At 44.3% G+C, this 15,960-nt stretch overlaps 1 protein-coding gene across 2 annotated transcripts in view; it reads left to right on the top strand.

The window, feature by feature from the left end:
- Positions 1 to 15,960, top strand: part of RNF150 (ring finger protein 150) — a 277,312-nt gene that overhangs the window by 216,774 nt on the left and 44,578 nt on the right. For both annotated transcript variants that reach the window (XM_047718513.1, XM_047718515.1), the window contains exons 5-6: positions 3,444 to 3,540; positions 11,442 to 11,652. In XM_047718513.1, the coding sequence (XP_047574469.1) occupies positions 3,444 to 3,540; positions 11,442 to 11,652 (308 nt within the window). The remainder of the gene's footprint in view (positions 1 to 3,443; positions 3,541 to 11,441; positions 11,653 to 15,960) is intronic.

The following is a 15,960-nucleotide window of genomic DNA, read 5'->3' as shown; positions in this document are numbered from 1 at the left end:
TTCATAGTTGATGGTCCACACAAGAAATATGGTGCTAGAAATAAATGAATGTTAGTTACTAATCAGCATGATCGCTCTACATGTCACTTGAGCACTCTTAGTTTTTGCCCTAGCTCTCCCTCTGATTTTTTAAAATTTGCCTTTACTTGTTAAAATGTTAAAAGAATATTCTAAAGAGTAGTGATCTGAGTAGTAACATAGTATCTAAAAACAAGGTGCAGTACAGTGGTATCAATAAGATTAAGGGTAGCTTACAATTGAGGAGGGCCTAGAGTTATGTTTTCAGCTTTGTGGTCCTTATTTACCCCCTACCCCAACACACACACACACACACACTCACATGCGAGCACACACGCGGACTCATTCACTCGCAAACTCCATGCTTTGAAGAAAATGTCACAGGTGAGCAGCTGAGTCTTGGGGATATTAAGACTTGCCCGAGACCAAAGAGCCAGAAAGCAGTGGATCAAGGGGTGTGGCTTTGCAGTGGCCTTTCTGTTGCAGTTCACAGGGACCCATCGAAGCCCTGGACTCCTGCACTGGTGGAGGGCCCTTGTCTTATTCATCTTTGTACCCAGCTCCTAGCACAGAACAGAACGGAACAAGCGGGTGACACAGCTAGTGCTGTATTTTAGGAAGATAAATCTGGCAAGGATGAGTGGGATGAAAAGAACAGGAAAAGCTGGTGGCATGGAGAGTAGTGGCAATGTTATTTTAATAATAAAGGCCATCACCAAGATGAGGAGTGAGGGAGAAGCATTGAGAATAGACGTGAAGCAGGCCGTGTAGAAAAGATTCTGCTCCAGGGAGGCCACATAGCTTGATGACCATGCATAGGCGGTGAGGGGGACCAGGTCTCTGGATAAGTATCCATCCATATAGCAAATATTTCTTGAGTATCACCTGTGTGCCAGGAACTATTTTAGGTGCTGGGGATACAGTAGTGAATTAGGAAAATGAAGATTTTTCTCTCATGGACCTCATATTCTCATTGGAGGATGTACTGGTCAGTGTTCTCCAAAGAATCCCACTGTATCTCACTATATTACATATCATAGGTATATATAGAGAGAGTTTTCAAGGCATTGATTTTTCAAGAAATTGGCTTACATGATCATAGGGCTGGCAAGTCAGGAATCTGTAGGGCAGGCCTACAGTTTAGAAACTCGAGCAGGATCTGACACTGCTGACTGGAGGCAGGATTTCTGCTTCCTCAGGAAACCTCAGTTTTGTTCTTATGGCCTTTAACTGATTGGATAAGGCCCACCTAGACTATTTGGGATAATCTCCTTTATTTAAAGTCAACCAATTGTAGGTATTAACTAGATCTATGACATTCCCCTAGATTAGGGTTTCACTGAATGACTGGGCACTAGAGCCTAGATGAGTTGACCCACAAAACTTAGCATCACAGAGATATCAGAATGACAAGTTCGCAGAGAGGAATGATTCAAGGTGTTCAGGAGTCAGCTTTTGCGGTGGAGACTCTAGGAAGACATCTCTGCCTGGGTAGCTGTATCTCCAGCTTACAGAGGGGGTACCTGCAGCTTGGGGATAGTAAGAGACTTATTGAAGCTCAGACAGCTACTAGTGACTGGCCCTCCCATCATTCTGGTACCAGCACATGTGCGGGGGACGCAGAGAAGCTGACTCCCCGGAGCAGTCAGAAGGATCATGATGTTTGGCTTTTTTCCCCAAAGGAGCACCAGTTGGTGAGCAAGTTGAGATTCAGAACTTGTTCCCTGAGAGCAGAGCCTGAACATGGGGAGGTCCATACTGCTGTTGGGGAGGGAGGTGGAGAAGGGTGGCTTCATCCCTCTTTAGTCCCTCCCTCAGTCCTGCCAGTGCCCATCTCAGGGCTCTTGTACCAGTCGATTGTTCTGCCTAGAACACCCTCTTTCTTCTCTCCTCCCTTTTATGCAGATAGTGTCCATGTAGCCCTCAAATGTTTTGGCTTTGGCTCTTCATGGGGAAGGTCTTCCCTGAGTACCCCAACAGGATAGATCTCCCAGTTAGAAGCCTCCCCAAACTCCCTGTTCTTCTAATGTGATACTTAGCACGGTTGTCATTAAGTAGTTTATTTCTATTATTTTATTAGCATCTGCTCCTCCTGTTACACTCCTGAAGGGAAAGGAGCCAAATCGTTACCATGCTCATTCCCAGAGTTGAGCACAATCCTTGGCATTTATTATTTGTTGGATGAACTGATGGATAGAGGAACGAATGAGTGTGATACATAGCTACCAAGGAATAAATCTGCAGGCATTCCAAGCGATCATCTGGGAACATGATGATCCGTGCAAGTTGCTACTCTCCTGTTCTAATCCCCAACCTACTCCTATCCAGCCTACTGCCATCCCCAGCCTCAGCACGTGGGTTTCTTCTCAATTTCCATTTAAAAGCTGGCCCTTCCCTCCCTCTTCCCTCATTTAGGGGTCCCTTTGAAGCATCTGAGCAGAAAGCCCTCTAACACAAAGAAAACAGAACTGTTAGAAAGGAAGAAGACGAAGGTGAGAGAGAGTAAACATATTCCAGGAATAGTGCTGCACCAAGGATGCGGTCAGGGTGGACGGAATTTCCTGCGAAGCCCTCGTACTTAAGGCAGACCATTCACTCTCAGTCTTGCCCCAGGCAGGAAGTTCTGTCTGCTTCGGCTGGTGGCCCCGAGTCTTGCGAGTGAGAAAAGCTTCTGACTCGAGAAGTCCCTGCTGATCTCTTGGGCCCCTGGAGAGCAAGTTGAGGGAAAGGTCAGTTAGGAGGCCCCCCTCTTGACCGTCCTGAGCGCCCCACTTCTGCTGGTATGCAGGGAAGGCTCACGGGCCTGGAGCATGGGCACTGCAGGGGCGATGAGCGCGTCAGCTGTACAAACAGTAAAGGGTACAGGGCGGTTCAGCCCGGTTCTGCTTCTGCAGCCAGCAGCCGTCACAACGTAAAATGTCATCTGTGTTATGAAATGCTTCCAGGAGCTCTGCTGCCCTTCTGTGTGACAGCCCAATATTAATGGAAACAAGCCTTTATTTTGCAGTTGTCTTCTGACTGTGAAAAAAGAAACTTTGGATTTAGTTGCAAGTAATCTTTCTCTCTCCCTCGAGGTCTATTCTCAAAGGTTCGGGCAGGCCTCCCTGCTGCCATTCTTTCCCACTAAGCCTTCTTCCTACTGAGAAAGAGCAAAATCTCTCTGTGTCTCCATTCTCTACATTTTCTGAAACTTGGAAGACTCAGTTGTGAATCCCAGAGGACAGTCCTGGGATCCAGACAAAGTCTGACTGTATCAGCACCCGGTATGAGAGGCGGCTCCCTGGCCCATGGAGCTAGGAGTTGGAGGTTTGAGTCTCGGCTCTGCCTCTGAGCGGTCGAGTGACCTTGGACAAGTCTCTGGGCTGTGGTGGACTAGGTCGTCTCTGCAGTTACCGCCACTCTAAGATGTATGGTTCTCATTGCAGGCATCTTTTCCACAAGTCCTGTGTTGACCCCTGGCTTCTAGACCATCGCACCTGTCCCATGTGCAAGATGAACATTCTTAAAGCCCTAGGGATCCCGGTAAGCACAGCCCAGCCTACAGCATCGTGATGTGTGTCTTTCTGCATTACCCCCAAAGCAGGGAGAAAACCACACACCCGGATTTTCTCTGACCCCCTCCTTGGCACAGCGGGGGGTGTCATCTGATGAGCCCCCAAGAGAACGCCCATGTCTGAAAACATCTGTCCTCTCACTTTCTCTCAGTCGGAGAACACCACGACCCTCTCACCACATGCCCACCTGTGACTCGAGATGCTGCTTCTGCAGCTCGTAGGCTTCTCCCCTGGGCTCCGGGGTGTGAGCGCAGGCAGGACCCAGCAGAGGCAGGATGGTCCTGGTGCCCAGTGCTCGCCTCCTGTGGCATTACTCACAGCATTGTTTGCAAGGGCTTTTGCATGCCAACTTTCTGAGGCCGCCCTTCTCTGGAAAAGTCTGAAGTGCCTAGCTTTCCCGGGAAAGGAACTCTTCTGAACAAGGGGAGGGAAAGCCAGCCACTGGGGAACCTGGCCCAGAGCCTCTGCTCAACTCAGGTCTCTGCAGAGACCTTGAGTGAACAGGAAGGCAGAGCCAGCACCCCTTCACTCTAGCGCTACCGTCCCATTTGTGCCCTCAGTTATGTGTTTATAAAATGTAGTCTCTCTCCCAGTGCAAGGAGAACCCCACCAGCTGGCCGGCTCGCTGCTCTGGGGAAGGACTTTCCCAGGACCGTATTCAAGCAAAGCCACAGCTGGTGGTTGGTGAGACACCAGCTGCTGCGGTGAGGGCAGGAAGCAAGCCAGGCCACCAAATCCGAGGGCTGCACAGAGATGTGAAAAAAACGCTGGCACTGTCTAAAAGCAGCTAGACAAACAGGATACGGAGGCCAACCTCCTCCCCATCCCCTCTGCTCTGCCGCAGCCTCTCTCTTGTCACTTCTCACCACTAATGGCAGAGAATAAAGAGAATGTTAAGGGTCCCAAGATAGCACTGAAGAAGAAAGGATCAGATATCAAAGGATCTCTTTAATGCCAAAGGGCTAATTATCCTAGGATTATCAGAGTGGCTCTGTTGAAGAGGGCACACCTGAAGACTCGGAGGTCAGGCATTGGCTGAATTTTCTACCCGGTAGCAGCTGTGTCCATGCCAGCTGTCTGCTGTTTTTCATGGCTGATACACCAAACACAAATCAACTCATGTGCTGTGGCTTTGAGCTAGATTCTGAAAGCCAGTGCATTAAATTTTCAGACCAGAGTTGTAAATGCATAATGCGTTCAAGGTGAAAGTCAATTACAGCGGACGTGAAATATTACCAAGCACCCAACCTCTCTACCAGACATTGGGAGTTTAGAAAATTGAACTCGGGGTTTGCACTTCTCACGTTGCCGGCTGCAGCAGATTCATACGGGGGAGCCAGGAAATGCATATACGTGTGTGCTTGCATGTGTGTGTGTGTCTTTAGTCTCCAACATCTGCAGAATACTTAACAATGAAAGAGAGAGTCACATTATCTGACCCAGTTCCTATTCCTCAGGATGTTCTCGAAGCTCCTGAATGTCAATCCCAGTGCTTCTTGGTCAGGACGATGAAACCAAACCACTCCTGGTAGTTAAGTTTTGTACTAAACAGCATTTGACTTCAGACTTTGCCAGAGGTGGTAGGACTTCTCCAGAAGGTACTTGAGAAGGAGTTGAGAATACAGATACTATTTTTAAAATAGAAGTATTGGGTGGCCTTTGGGCTTATTTCCAAAATTAATAACATTTTCACTTTTAGAAGTTTCTTTTGTTCATGGTTCCATGCTGACCAAGTATGGAGGATGGGATTTTACTTAGCACACTGGACTTCAAGAAAAATAAACATGGGTAGCATCTTTTGGATTTTACCAGGGAGCTGGACAGAAACATGACATGTATCTGAGCTCGACCCAGAGAACAGAACATCCTCTGGGAAGAAGAAAGCCTGTGGGCTACTTCTCAGGAAGCACCAAGGCATCTGGCTACCCTCTCGCCTCTCTAAGACTTTTCTGTTTTTTTCCTAGAGGATGACACTGAAGTCGGGATCTGGGAGGAATCTGGAATGTTGTTCCACTCTATACTTCGCCCCTGGGTAGCAGCACCATGCCTAAACTCCAAAAAGATGATGTTTTGTTGCATTCGTTTAACTTCCCCTGTCACTGGACAAGCTCACAGCCTTCTCAATCAGTAAATACTTCCTATAGCAACTGAAACCCTTTGTATGCTGCTTACAGAGACTGCTTCATAAGTTTTCTAAATTGCTTATATTCATTCCATTCTTCAGGAAAATTGACAAGAGCTTGTCAGTCTCTAACAGTTAGTGCCTGTTGGTTCTTATCTCTGTAGCCCTTTCATGTGCCAAGTTGATCAATACATGTCTTGGGGCCTCATTGCCCTTCAGAGTCTGAAGGCTGCTGGTCACAGAACCGTATTTGTGAAATTCAGTCCGGTCCTCCTTTGAACAGTTCCCACTCACCAAGGCCTCAGTGGTCATCTTGGCCAACTGAGTTGTCCAGTTACAGGTGGTAAGGTTTTTTGGGGGGGCTTGATTTTGGTTTTGGTTGACTTTAACTGAGTATCCTTGTATGCACCTGTGCTATAAGGCAAATCCATGTAAGTTGAAAGCTGGAACCTGGAGACATTTTCATTTTGTAAGTGGATATCTCTCAAATGAGCTAAAGAACGAAAGCTTGCCGATTATGAAGTTCCCATTACAGTGGGTATCTGTCTTTATTACATGTTACCAAGAGAAACAAAATACTGGGGTGCCTGGGTGGCACAGTGAGTTATGCATCCTACTCTTGATTTCAGCTCAGGTCATGATCTCAAGGTTGTGAGATCAAGTCCCTGCATCGTGAGTTCTGCTTGGGATTCTCCCTCTCTCTCTCTGACCCTCCCCCTGCACGCACAATCTCTCTCTCTCTCTCTCTCAAATAAATAAATAAACCTTTAAGAGAGAGAGAGAAATAAAATACTGACTGTAAAGGGGCTTGGGGCCCTTTCTTTTCTTTTTTTTTTTTTTTAAGATTTAATTTATTAGACAGAGATCACAAGTAGGCAGAGAGCCCAGTGCAGGGCTCTATCCCAGGACCCTGAAATCATGACCTGAGCCAAAGGCAGAGGCTTAACCCACCCAGGCGCCCCCAGGGGGCCCTTTCTTGTCTGAAGTGTTTTCACCCCTTTATCTACACAACAGTGCTTCACGTTCCTTTCTCTCCTGTCAGGTCTAGGTATGTCTTTGTAGACGACAGAACAGAGGTCTCAGTGAGTCCTCCTATAAGGTACTGTGACACCCAGGCCATTCATATCCCAGCAAACACCTTCTCCTATCACTCTTGTCCTGGCATGAATAGGATAATAGTTACTAAGTAGAAATTCCATGTAGCTGGGGTATTCCCAAGTTCCTGACTGTTTAGAGATTGATTTATTTGAGGTGTTTGCCCATGCTCACCTAAATCTGAAGACCTATACCGTATTCATTCGCAGATGGTATTTGACATCTCTGCTAAACATATGACTGTAATTTCTCTTAGAGGTCTATAAATTGGGTTTCTTTTCAAAATATCTATTTGATGAACTACTTAGGGTGGACATAAACTGTGAGTTTCTGGAAATTGTGGTCTATTAAATATTATACCTAAGTCAAATTATTCACACGTGCCACCATTAACAATCTCACTGAGCTAATTAGCTCTTTCTCTTTTCCCCTTCTGTTAAGGATATAATACTGATCCTACTAGTCCACAAAGTAAAAGAGAACACTCTACATCAAAATCAATAGCTTTTGGGCACCTGGGTGGCTCCGTGGGTTAAGCCGCTGCCTTCGGCTCAGGTCATGATCTCAGGGTCCTGGGATCGAGTCCTGCATCGGGCTCTCTGCTCAGCGGGGAGCCTGCTTCCCTCTCTCTCTCTCTGCCTGCCTCTCTGTCTACTTGTGATCTCTCTCTGTCAAATAAATAAATAAAATCTTTAAAAAAAATCAATAACTTTTTTTTTTAAAGAAAAGAGATAAAACGAATGATATCAACAAGAGAAGTCAACATTTTGAAAAATATGTCAGTTGTTACCGCATCTACAACTGCATCCAGATGCCTTGGATGAAAGACCGACCAGCACAGTATTCTCTCATGAAATCTTTTCTTCCTGGACACCCCACACACAATCAGTTTTGCTTTTAAGGGTTTTTATATACTGTAGGGGAAGACAAAAACATGGTTTTTCCTTCTACCCTCCTAGGTTCTCCTGCTGGGCTCCTGTAAATGAGACTAGAAAAAGATTACCACGAGAAGAGGCCCCTGAGTGGCCCAGTAGGTTAAGTGTCTGCCTTCAGCTCAGGTCATAATCCTAGGGTCCTGGGATTGAGTCCCACATTGGGCTCCTTCCTCTGCAAGGAGCCTGCTTCTCCCTCTCCCTCTGCCTGCTGCTCCCCCTGCTTATGCTCTCTTGCTCTCTCTCTCTGTCATGTAAACAAACAAGTAATAAACAAATAAACAAGATTTTCAAGAGAAAAACAACCATTTGTTTACTCACATGTGCATTGTCCATGCATATAGGAGTGTGTAGGGATGAGTAAATCAAAGGGGCGGTCAGAACTTGGACATCACATCTTCATGAAAGAACAAATTTTTAGAGAAGTGGCAAGACAAAGGAAAAGGACCTTGAGCTTCTAGGGCAGCAGATTCTGAGGAAGTACATATATGAGGGAAACTAATGGCAGATAAGAGCGTGGTAATGAGGTATGTTATTACAGACCCATTTGGCATCAACTCTCAGACTCTGGTAATAAGAATGTTCTTCTCTTCATGGTACAAGGAGGGAAGCCACCTTTACAAATTTGTGTCCTACTTTTAGGTAGATGGGAGGACAGAGACCATTACTTTATCTGATTCTTCTCCACTGTGTTTAACTCAAAATAATCTTTACGCCAACAGTGTATCTGGGGTGACATATTCTGCTGCCCTTGAACAGCATACCTTACCTCTGCACAGAACCTGACCGTTTTTAAAAGCATTTTCTCAAATCTTCCCGTCGTTGATCTAGGGCTAATACTAATGTTCCCAGCTTCTCATAGTAGTAAACTGAGACTCCAATAAAATACTCAAGTGGGCGTTTGCTGAGCACCTAATAATTGTCAGACACTATATGAGGGCTTGGAATTTAAGATCAACATGATGTAGTGGCTTCACTCTAAAAAGCTTATGTCCCATTTATATGTGGGATCTAAAAACTGAGCTCATAGAAACAGAACAGACTGGTAGTTGCCAGAGGCTGAAGGTTGTGGTGGGGGTGGAGTGGGTGAAGGTGATCAAGTTATAAGATAAATAAATCCTGGGGATGTAAGGTGCAGCATGGTAACAATATTGTATTGTATATTTGAAAGTTGCTAAGAGTGTAGATCTTAAAAGTTGTCATTACAACAAACATAACTATGTGTAACTATATGGGATACTTTATTACAAAGTGTAACTATATGGGATAATGGATATTGACTAAACCTATGTGTTAATCATTTTCCAGTGTATATGTGTGTATCAAATCATCCTGTTGTCTAAGCTACCACAGTGTTACATGTCAATTATATATGAATAAAACTGGGCAGAAAAGAAAGCTTGTGGACTAGTAGAGAGAGACAAAGACAAGCACAGTTACAAATAAACCATAAATGCCTACAAAGTGTCACAGTATGGAGGATGCTATCTGGGAGGGAATGCAACTTAGAAAAAAAAGATGCCATTTGGCCTGGGAATTGAAGGATGGTTAGGAATTCACCATGGTTATTTGGAGACCTAGGGATAGAAAAGGGGGTGGGGGTGATGGGGGCTGAGCAGAGGAACAGCATTAGCTAAAGCCCTGAGATAGTGAATATATGGCCTGTGTTTCCAAGGGCTGAGGGGAGGTCAGAAAAGCTGGCTGGGGTAAGGGTGTAGAGACTCTGTTTTCCCGCACTAAGGACCTTATAATTCATTCTTTAAGAGAAAAGAAGAATCATACCTTTTTTTTTTTTTTTTTAAGATTTTCTTTCTTTATTTGAGAAAGTGAGAGAGAGAAAGCATGGGGGGTGGTCAGAGGGAGAAGCAGACTCCCCACTGAGCAGGGAGCCCAACACAGGACTCTATCTTGGGATTTGATCCTGGGACTCCAGGATCATGACCTGGGCCAAAGGCAGAGGCTTAACCAACTGAGCCACTCAGGTGCCCCATTTTTTATTTGTTTGTTTGTCTTTTTTTTTTTTTAAGATTTTATTTATTTGACAGACAGAGATCACAAGTAGGCAGAAAGACAGGCGGGGCGGGGGCAGGGGGGCAGGGAGCAGGCTCCCTGCTGAGCAGAGAGCCCAATGCGGGGCTAGATCCCAGAACCCTGGGATCATGACCTGAGCTGAAGGCAGAGGATTAACCCATTGAGCCATCCAGGTGCCCCTGTTTGTTTGTCTTTTAAAGAGTGCTCTGGTGAGAAAGTAGAGAATGGAATATACCAGGGAAGAAACTGTAAGGAAATAGGAAGGCTGGAAATAGCGAAAATTCGTAACATACCTGCTCATGCCCAGTATTATGATCTCTAAGTTTAGTAAACATGGAGGGTTGGTCATTCAAAGAACTGACTTTTGATAACTTGAGTTTCAATGAATTGGCCCACTTCCCATAGAGATGAAGAAGGTGAAATGAGCTGAATTTGAGTTTTTATGAGGTTGATGGAAATTTCCAGCTGACTATTGGAAACACAGGTGTGCAGCTTGGGAGACTGCTGTAAGAGTAGAAAGTTAGAACAAGAGTCCCCCACTTTGGGTTCCTTGCTTTGTGCTCCCAGTGAGTCCATGAGTTATAGATTTTCCCTTCAGGTGAACTTCACACACAGTGTAGTCATTGTGATGTTAATTCAATCGGTGCCAATCTAGAATTTTCCTCACCTAATCCTACCTGTCCTGATCTGCATCCATTACGAGTACAAAACCAAATTTATTTCATAGCTATTCTTAATATATCTCAACACTGTATCTCTGCAACACCATCTTTTTAAAATAATTTTGGAGGTTAGAAAGAGGCATAACAACTGAAAGTCATCTTAAAAGTTGTTTGTGGAAGACATATAAATATATTCAATACTATTTCAAATAACAGAACTAAGACCAAAGAGAAAAACTTGCAACGGGTAGGATTTTGCCCCATGATAGAATAGTCTAACAAGGCTAGCCAACACAGGTTGCCTTGCAAAGCAGAGAGCTCCCCATTTTTTTGTTCTTCAAGTGAGGCTGTCAGAGATCTGACAATGAGGGCCTGGAGGGAGAGGAAGTCTTGCAGTGAGTGGATCGTTAAGCTAGATGGCATCACCCTGGTTTTAAGATAGTAAAGTTTTCACTTAGAGGATTTGACAAACATATGATCAGTTTGCATGGTAAGTAAATAGGTTATTTTTTACAGCTGGCTTTTGGCTCATGTTTAACCACCACAACAAAAATAGCCTCACCCTGTGGCTTTGTGTGTCTCTCTACTAAACAGTTCACCATGAGTCAGATTCTGTGCCCCTTCTCTACTCTGCTGTCATCAGTGCATTTGCAAGCAATTCATGGGTCTTTGGGGGTAATTATCAGCTGTCAACTACATTCTATATGAGGAGTACACACTATATGTAAGGAAGGACTATCATTATAAATAAATGCCGTGTCCCCCTCCATTATATTAATATATGAATATTGCTTCTCCTGGAATTAAAATGTTCTCTCTAAATCTAAGTGGAACCCTTGGAAAGGAAATTTTGAAAGTGGTTTTCAAGTTAATTAGAGAAACTATAATAGAAAATTTTTTTAAGCAATTCAGGAAGAGAACCATAAAGAACTTGGTTTTCCATTGAGACAAAAGACTTAGGCTGTGAACATTTCATCTCTAACTTGATGACCAGCACTAAGGGCAGATCCTTTTCTGTTCATATTAGCCCAATGCCGACTGCATAGATGACTTGCCCACCGACTTCGAGGGATCTCTAGGAGGCCCACCCACCAACCAGATCACAGGCGCGAGCGACACCACTGTGAATGAAAGTTCAGTCACCCTGGACCCTGCTGTCCGGACGGTGGGAGCCTTGCAGGTGGTCCCGGATACAGATCCCACCCCGCAGGAAGGAGAAGTCATCTTTACCACTAACAGTAAGTCCTGCTCTGCTTAGAAGTTCCATAGTCCACAGGGTTGTCACCACATGGGAGTTAGAAAAAGACTACTTTTCCTCAAGAAGAAAACAAGTGGACTGAGTGTGCAATGTTGCCAGGCTGAACAGTCATACCTGACAGACCTTTAGAAGCCCATCGCTTTCCAAGGGCGGATGGTCCATCTGGCTGTGCGTCTTGCCTGCTCGCACACGACAGTGTGTCATACCCCGTGGTATCCCAGGCGGGTAGGATGCTGGTTCTAGTCCAGGGAAGGGCAAGTGAAAAAAGCAACCGCAGGGCATGCGGGATTGGGCTAGGGGACTACCCTGCTCACTCTGTGTATGAATGAGTGTGTGTGTGTGTGTGTGTGTGTGCGCGCGCGCGCGTGCGCTTGAGAGAGACACGTGGCTGTACGAGCTGGTCCCGGCTACATGCCGGAGGGTTCTCTCCCCTGTTGTCCCCGGACTCAGATGTAAATGGCATTCCTTCAGGTGGGTGTTTTTAAGGTCCAACCTAAACGCCCTGTACGTGGTGGCATATTCAAGTATCTTCTGGATTTCTTCCCCATCCTCCACATATATTCTAATGCCCGTTCTAGTTGATTGCAGTTATAAAAATATTAGAGAGCTGGGTTAGCATCAAGATGGAAGCTCACACCTAAAGTATCTGCTCTTAAGTCTTATAGAGGAAAGAGAAAAGCTTCAGGAGTTTTAAGAAAACTAGCATGCAAAGTAACTTTGGTTTAAGGTTTAAAAGGTGGGTGGATATCAAGATGTGAAAATAAGGTGTGTTGTTTCTCTTGATAGAAGTAACCTATTCACTACTGAAAATTTGGAAATGGAGAAAAGCAGATTAAAGCCACTGGGAATATTGCCTTTTAAGTTCTTTTTTACCTATTTGTGGTATTTGTAGAATTTGTAAAATTATTTAGACTGAAATGTAAAGATAAGCCTTTTTTCTGATGAAGAAATTAATGAACCTTATTGTTGAAAGATTGAAACATGAAGAAAAGAATTAAAAATGAATGCAAAAATCACTCAGTACCCCACCTGGAAATAATCACACTTAACATTTTGGTGTATTTCCTGATAATCTCTTATGGGATAGTTGAGACATCACCATAGTGGTTGAATATGGAGTGTTATAACTGTAGAACTTGCAGAGGTCCTCAACAGACAGTAACTTCAAGAGGAACTTGGTAGCAAATATGCCCCCACACAGTTTATTAGTCTTGAGTGGATAAGAATTTTGACTTTGAAAACTTGACTTTTAGAAGCATAATGACCTCAACATTGAAAAAATGACCTTTAAACATTCGAAGTCCTGGGGCGCCTGGGTGGCTCAGTGGGTTAAAGCCTCTGCCTTTGGCTCAGGTCAGGATCCCAGGGTCCTGGGATCCAACCCTGCATGGGGCTTTCTGCTCAGTGGGGAGCCTGCTTCCCTTCCTCTCTCTGCCTGCCTCTCTGCGTACTTATGATCTCTGTCTGTCAAATAAATAAATTTTTTTAAAAATTCAAAGTCCTTAGAGACAAATTCCGCTCCCTTTATTTTGAAGGTCTAGGGCAGTGCTGTCCAGTATTAATATAATGTAAGTCACATATGGAATTTCAGATTTTCTGTCGTCACAGTAAAAAACATAGGTTCAGTTCATTTTAATGATCTATTTTATTTAACCCCATATACTCAAAATATTTTGCATTCTTTCTTTTGTATTAACTCCTCAAAACCTGATGTGTGTTTTATATTTATAGAACATCTCCGTTTGAACTAGCTGCATTTCTGGTGCTAATGGCTAACCTACCAAAGAGCACAGACCTAGAATCCTAGTCATTTTCGGGAGAGAAGAACTTTAAAAGTAATTGAATCTTTACCCTGATAAACTTCTAATTTTTAACTTAAGAGAGTCATGGCCCAGAAGAGTAAGTGGCTGACGCAGGTCAAATGACAAGTTCCCTTTTCAAAGGTACAAGATCATCCCGTAATTTTTCCATTTATTGACATCTTTGCTTACCATTAGACACTTCACTGCTCATTGTCTCTGTGAAGTATATTGGAAGGCCTGATAGACCTTTTGCTAGCAGTTTGAAAACACTGATGGCATAGCTGTTCTCAAGCCTGTAAAGACCCAATCAAAAATGGGTCGTCTTCCTTGCCATAAAATATTATTTCATTTTCAAGAGAAAATGTGTCATCTGTGAGATTCCTTATTCTTGAAAGTGGATACATGCTTCATACATCTCCACGAAGCCCAGATGACAAATGGAAGGCATTAACTTGTGTGCTAAAATACATCCAAAACTAAAATACAGGATCCTGGTCTGCACCCGTGTAATTCATAATCTCAAAACTGTTTTTTGCCTAAAACAGACTCAGAGTGTTGAGCCCATGGCAGGCACTCAGTAGATGTGTCCAATCTAATCCCGAAGCAGGGGTTCCTGACCAAGAGAGGGAAAGCTGCCAGGTCACTGTAGAGGAAGATACCGGCAGATGTGAGGAAACAGGAATCCTGAGAGCACCTCTGTGATCGGAAGCCTGATGGTACACAGTAATATGGCTAGAGAGAACAGTCTCTTAGTATAGAAACTGAGGTTATTCTCAAACTGTTTTTCCTAGCCCTTTTATTTCTGGTTAGTTTTATTTATTGGGATCTAACAGAATATTCCAAACCTGGTCATTCTGACAAGGTATCACTTGCTTATATCACTAACCAAATGGCCATAGATTCCTTCAGGGGAGTCCTTTGCTGTATACAAGTTTGTAAATTGCCGAGTGCCCTAACTCAGATAACTGATCCACAAATGAACAGACACAGATGTGCGAATAAATGGGTGAAAAGATTCAAATTCTCATCAACGCTGTTAGAACCAGGTCTAATGCTATCTAAAAAGAATGTGGTCAGAGATTTAAGTGTTGTTGGCCCACAATATTGCTGCAAATCACAAATAAATAACCCAGGAGAGCTTGGACCTAACTCTGGTTCACGTTATCCTTTCCCACCTCACATTTCCACAGACCCAGGAAATTACTAGATAATGAGGAAATAACCGTAGCTATCAAATACACCACACCACCCATGCACAGTACCCTTTAAAGCCTTATGAGGGAAATTTCACTTTCATTGTCGTTTTACGGATGCAGAAATGGAGACACAGAGAGATTAACCCTCCTTGCGTGCTCAGCCCTACCTCTGCTCCTCCTGTCTGGCAAATGGTGTTGGTGTGTGGTCGATCAGATGCACATAAAAGTCATTTCAGCACTCAAGGGGGGCGTGTAGAACAGATTGCCTATAGAGTGAAGATGGAAAAATCTGTCATTAAAGGATCATCTCCAGCTCTCAGGAAAGGGAAAAAAGAAAAGCATTTACACAGCAAAGAAAATCCAGACTTCTTGCAAGTCTGACATTTGGGAGGAAGATGAGCTCGTAGGCATTATCTTGAATGTTTCTGGCATTCCGCCTTTTAACAGCCTCACATGGCAGTCTCAAATCGCACGCTGTTTCTCCTGCATTAAGCGCAAGAGGTCGTGCACTTGGATGCTCAGATGTCCCTCACCGGTCTTTACCTGCATGCGTTCCAGTTGCACCCCAAACAGACGTTACCGTCTCCCCAGGCCCAGTCTGCAGGTTTTTGGATTTGCTTCAGCAAGGGAAAAAAGTTCCTAAGGATAAAAAAAAAAAAAAAAAAAACCACAGCTAAACAAACAGTCTGTGTATTTGCAGACTCCAGACAGGAGCTAGAGAAAGACACAAGAGAAGACTCTATCACTACTCCCCAGAAACATTCAGTGCTACTCCACATCTGCTCAGGAGGGTCTAAAACCTTCCCTTTATTTTTCAAGGAAGCTGCCTGTTTGCTTTATCGAGTCACTGCACTGCACAGCTCTCTAGCATTGTCTCTCAGTCACACCCACCTGCCGCTCCTTCTAGAAGAAGGCAGCATTCAGTCCAGAGGGTGGAGAGTGGAGGACGGGAGGGGTAGAGGGAGCCAGAAGCTGGAAAGAGACATGAAAGTGGGTCAAATCAAGACACCTCCAAGCTGCCCCTGTACCTTCCTGGGAACATGCCAGAATGTGTGTGGCTGGGAGACCTGGTCTTCAGATTGCACAGAAGTTAAGCAGTACACGTGAATTATTATGTACTTGGCTGGCTGAAATGAAATGTGGTATGGGATTCCTCCAGGAGACTTCTTTCACTAACTTTCTATTGACTCTGATCCTTGAGGGAAGCATGGTGCATCCTATCTATTCAGCAAACATGATGTGTGATGTGTTTAAAATGAACCTTTATTTTTGCCTCACTGCTGCTTTAAA

This window comes from Lutra lutra, chromosome 2 (assembly GCF_902655055.1).
Source record: "Lutra lutra chromosome 2, mLutLut1.2, whole genome shotgun sequence".
NCBI lineage: Eukaryota > Metazoa > Chordata > Mammalia > Carnivora > Mustelidae > Lutra > Lutra lutra.
This window is presented reverse-complemented; position numbering and strand designations above follow the sequence as displayed.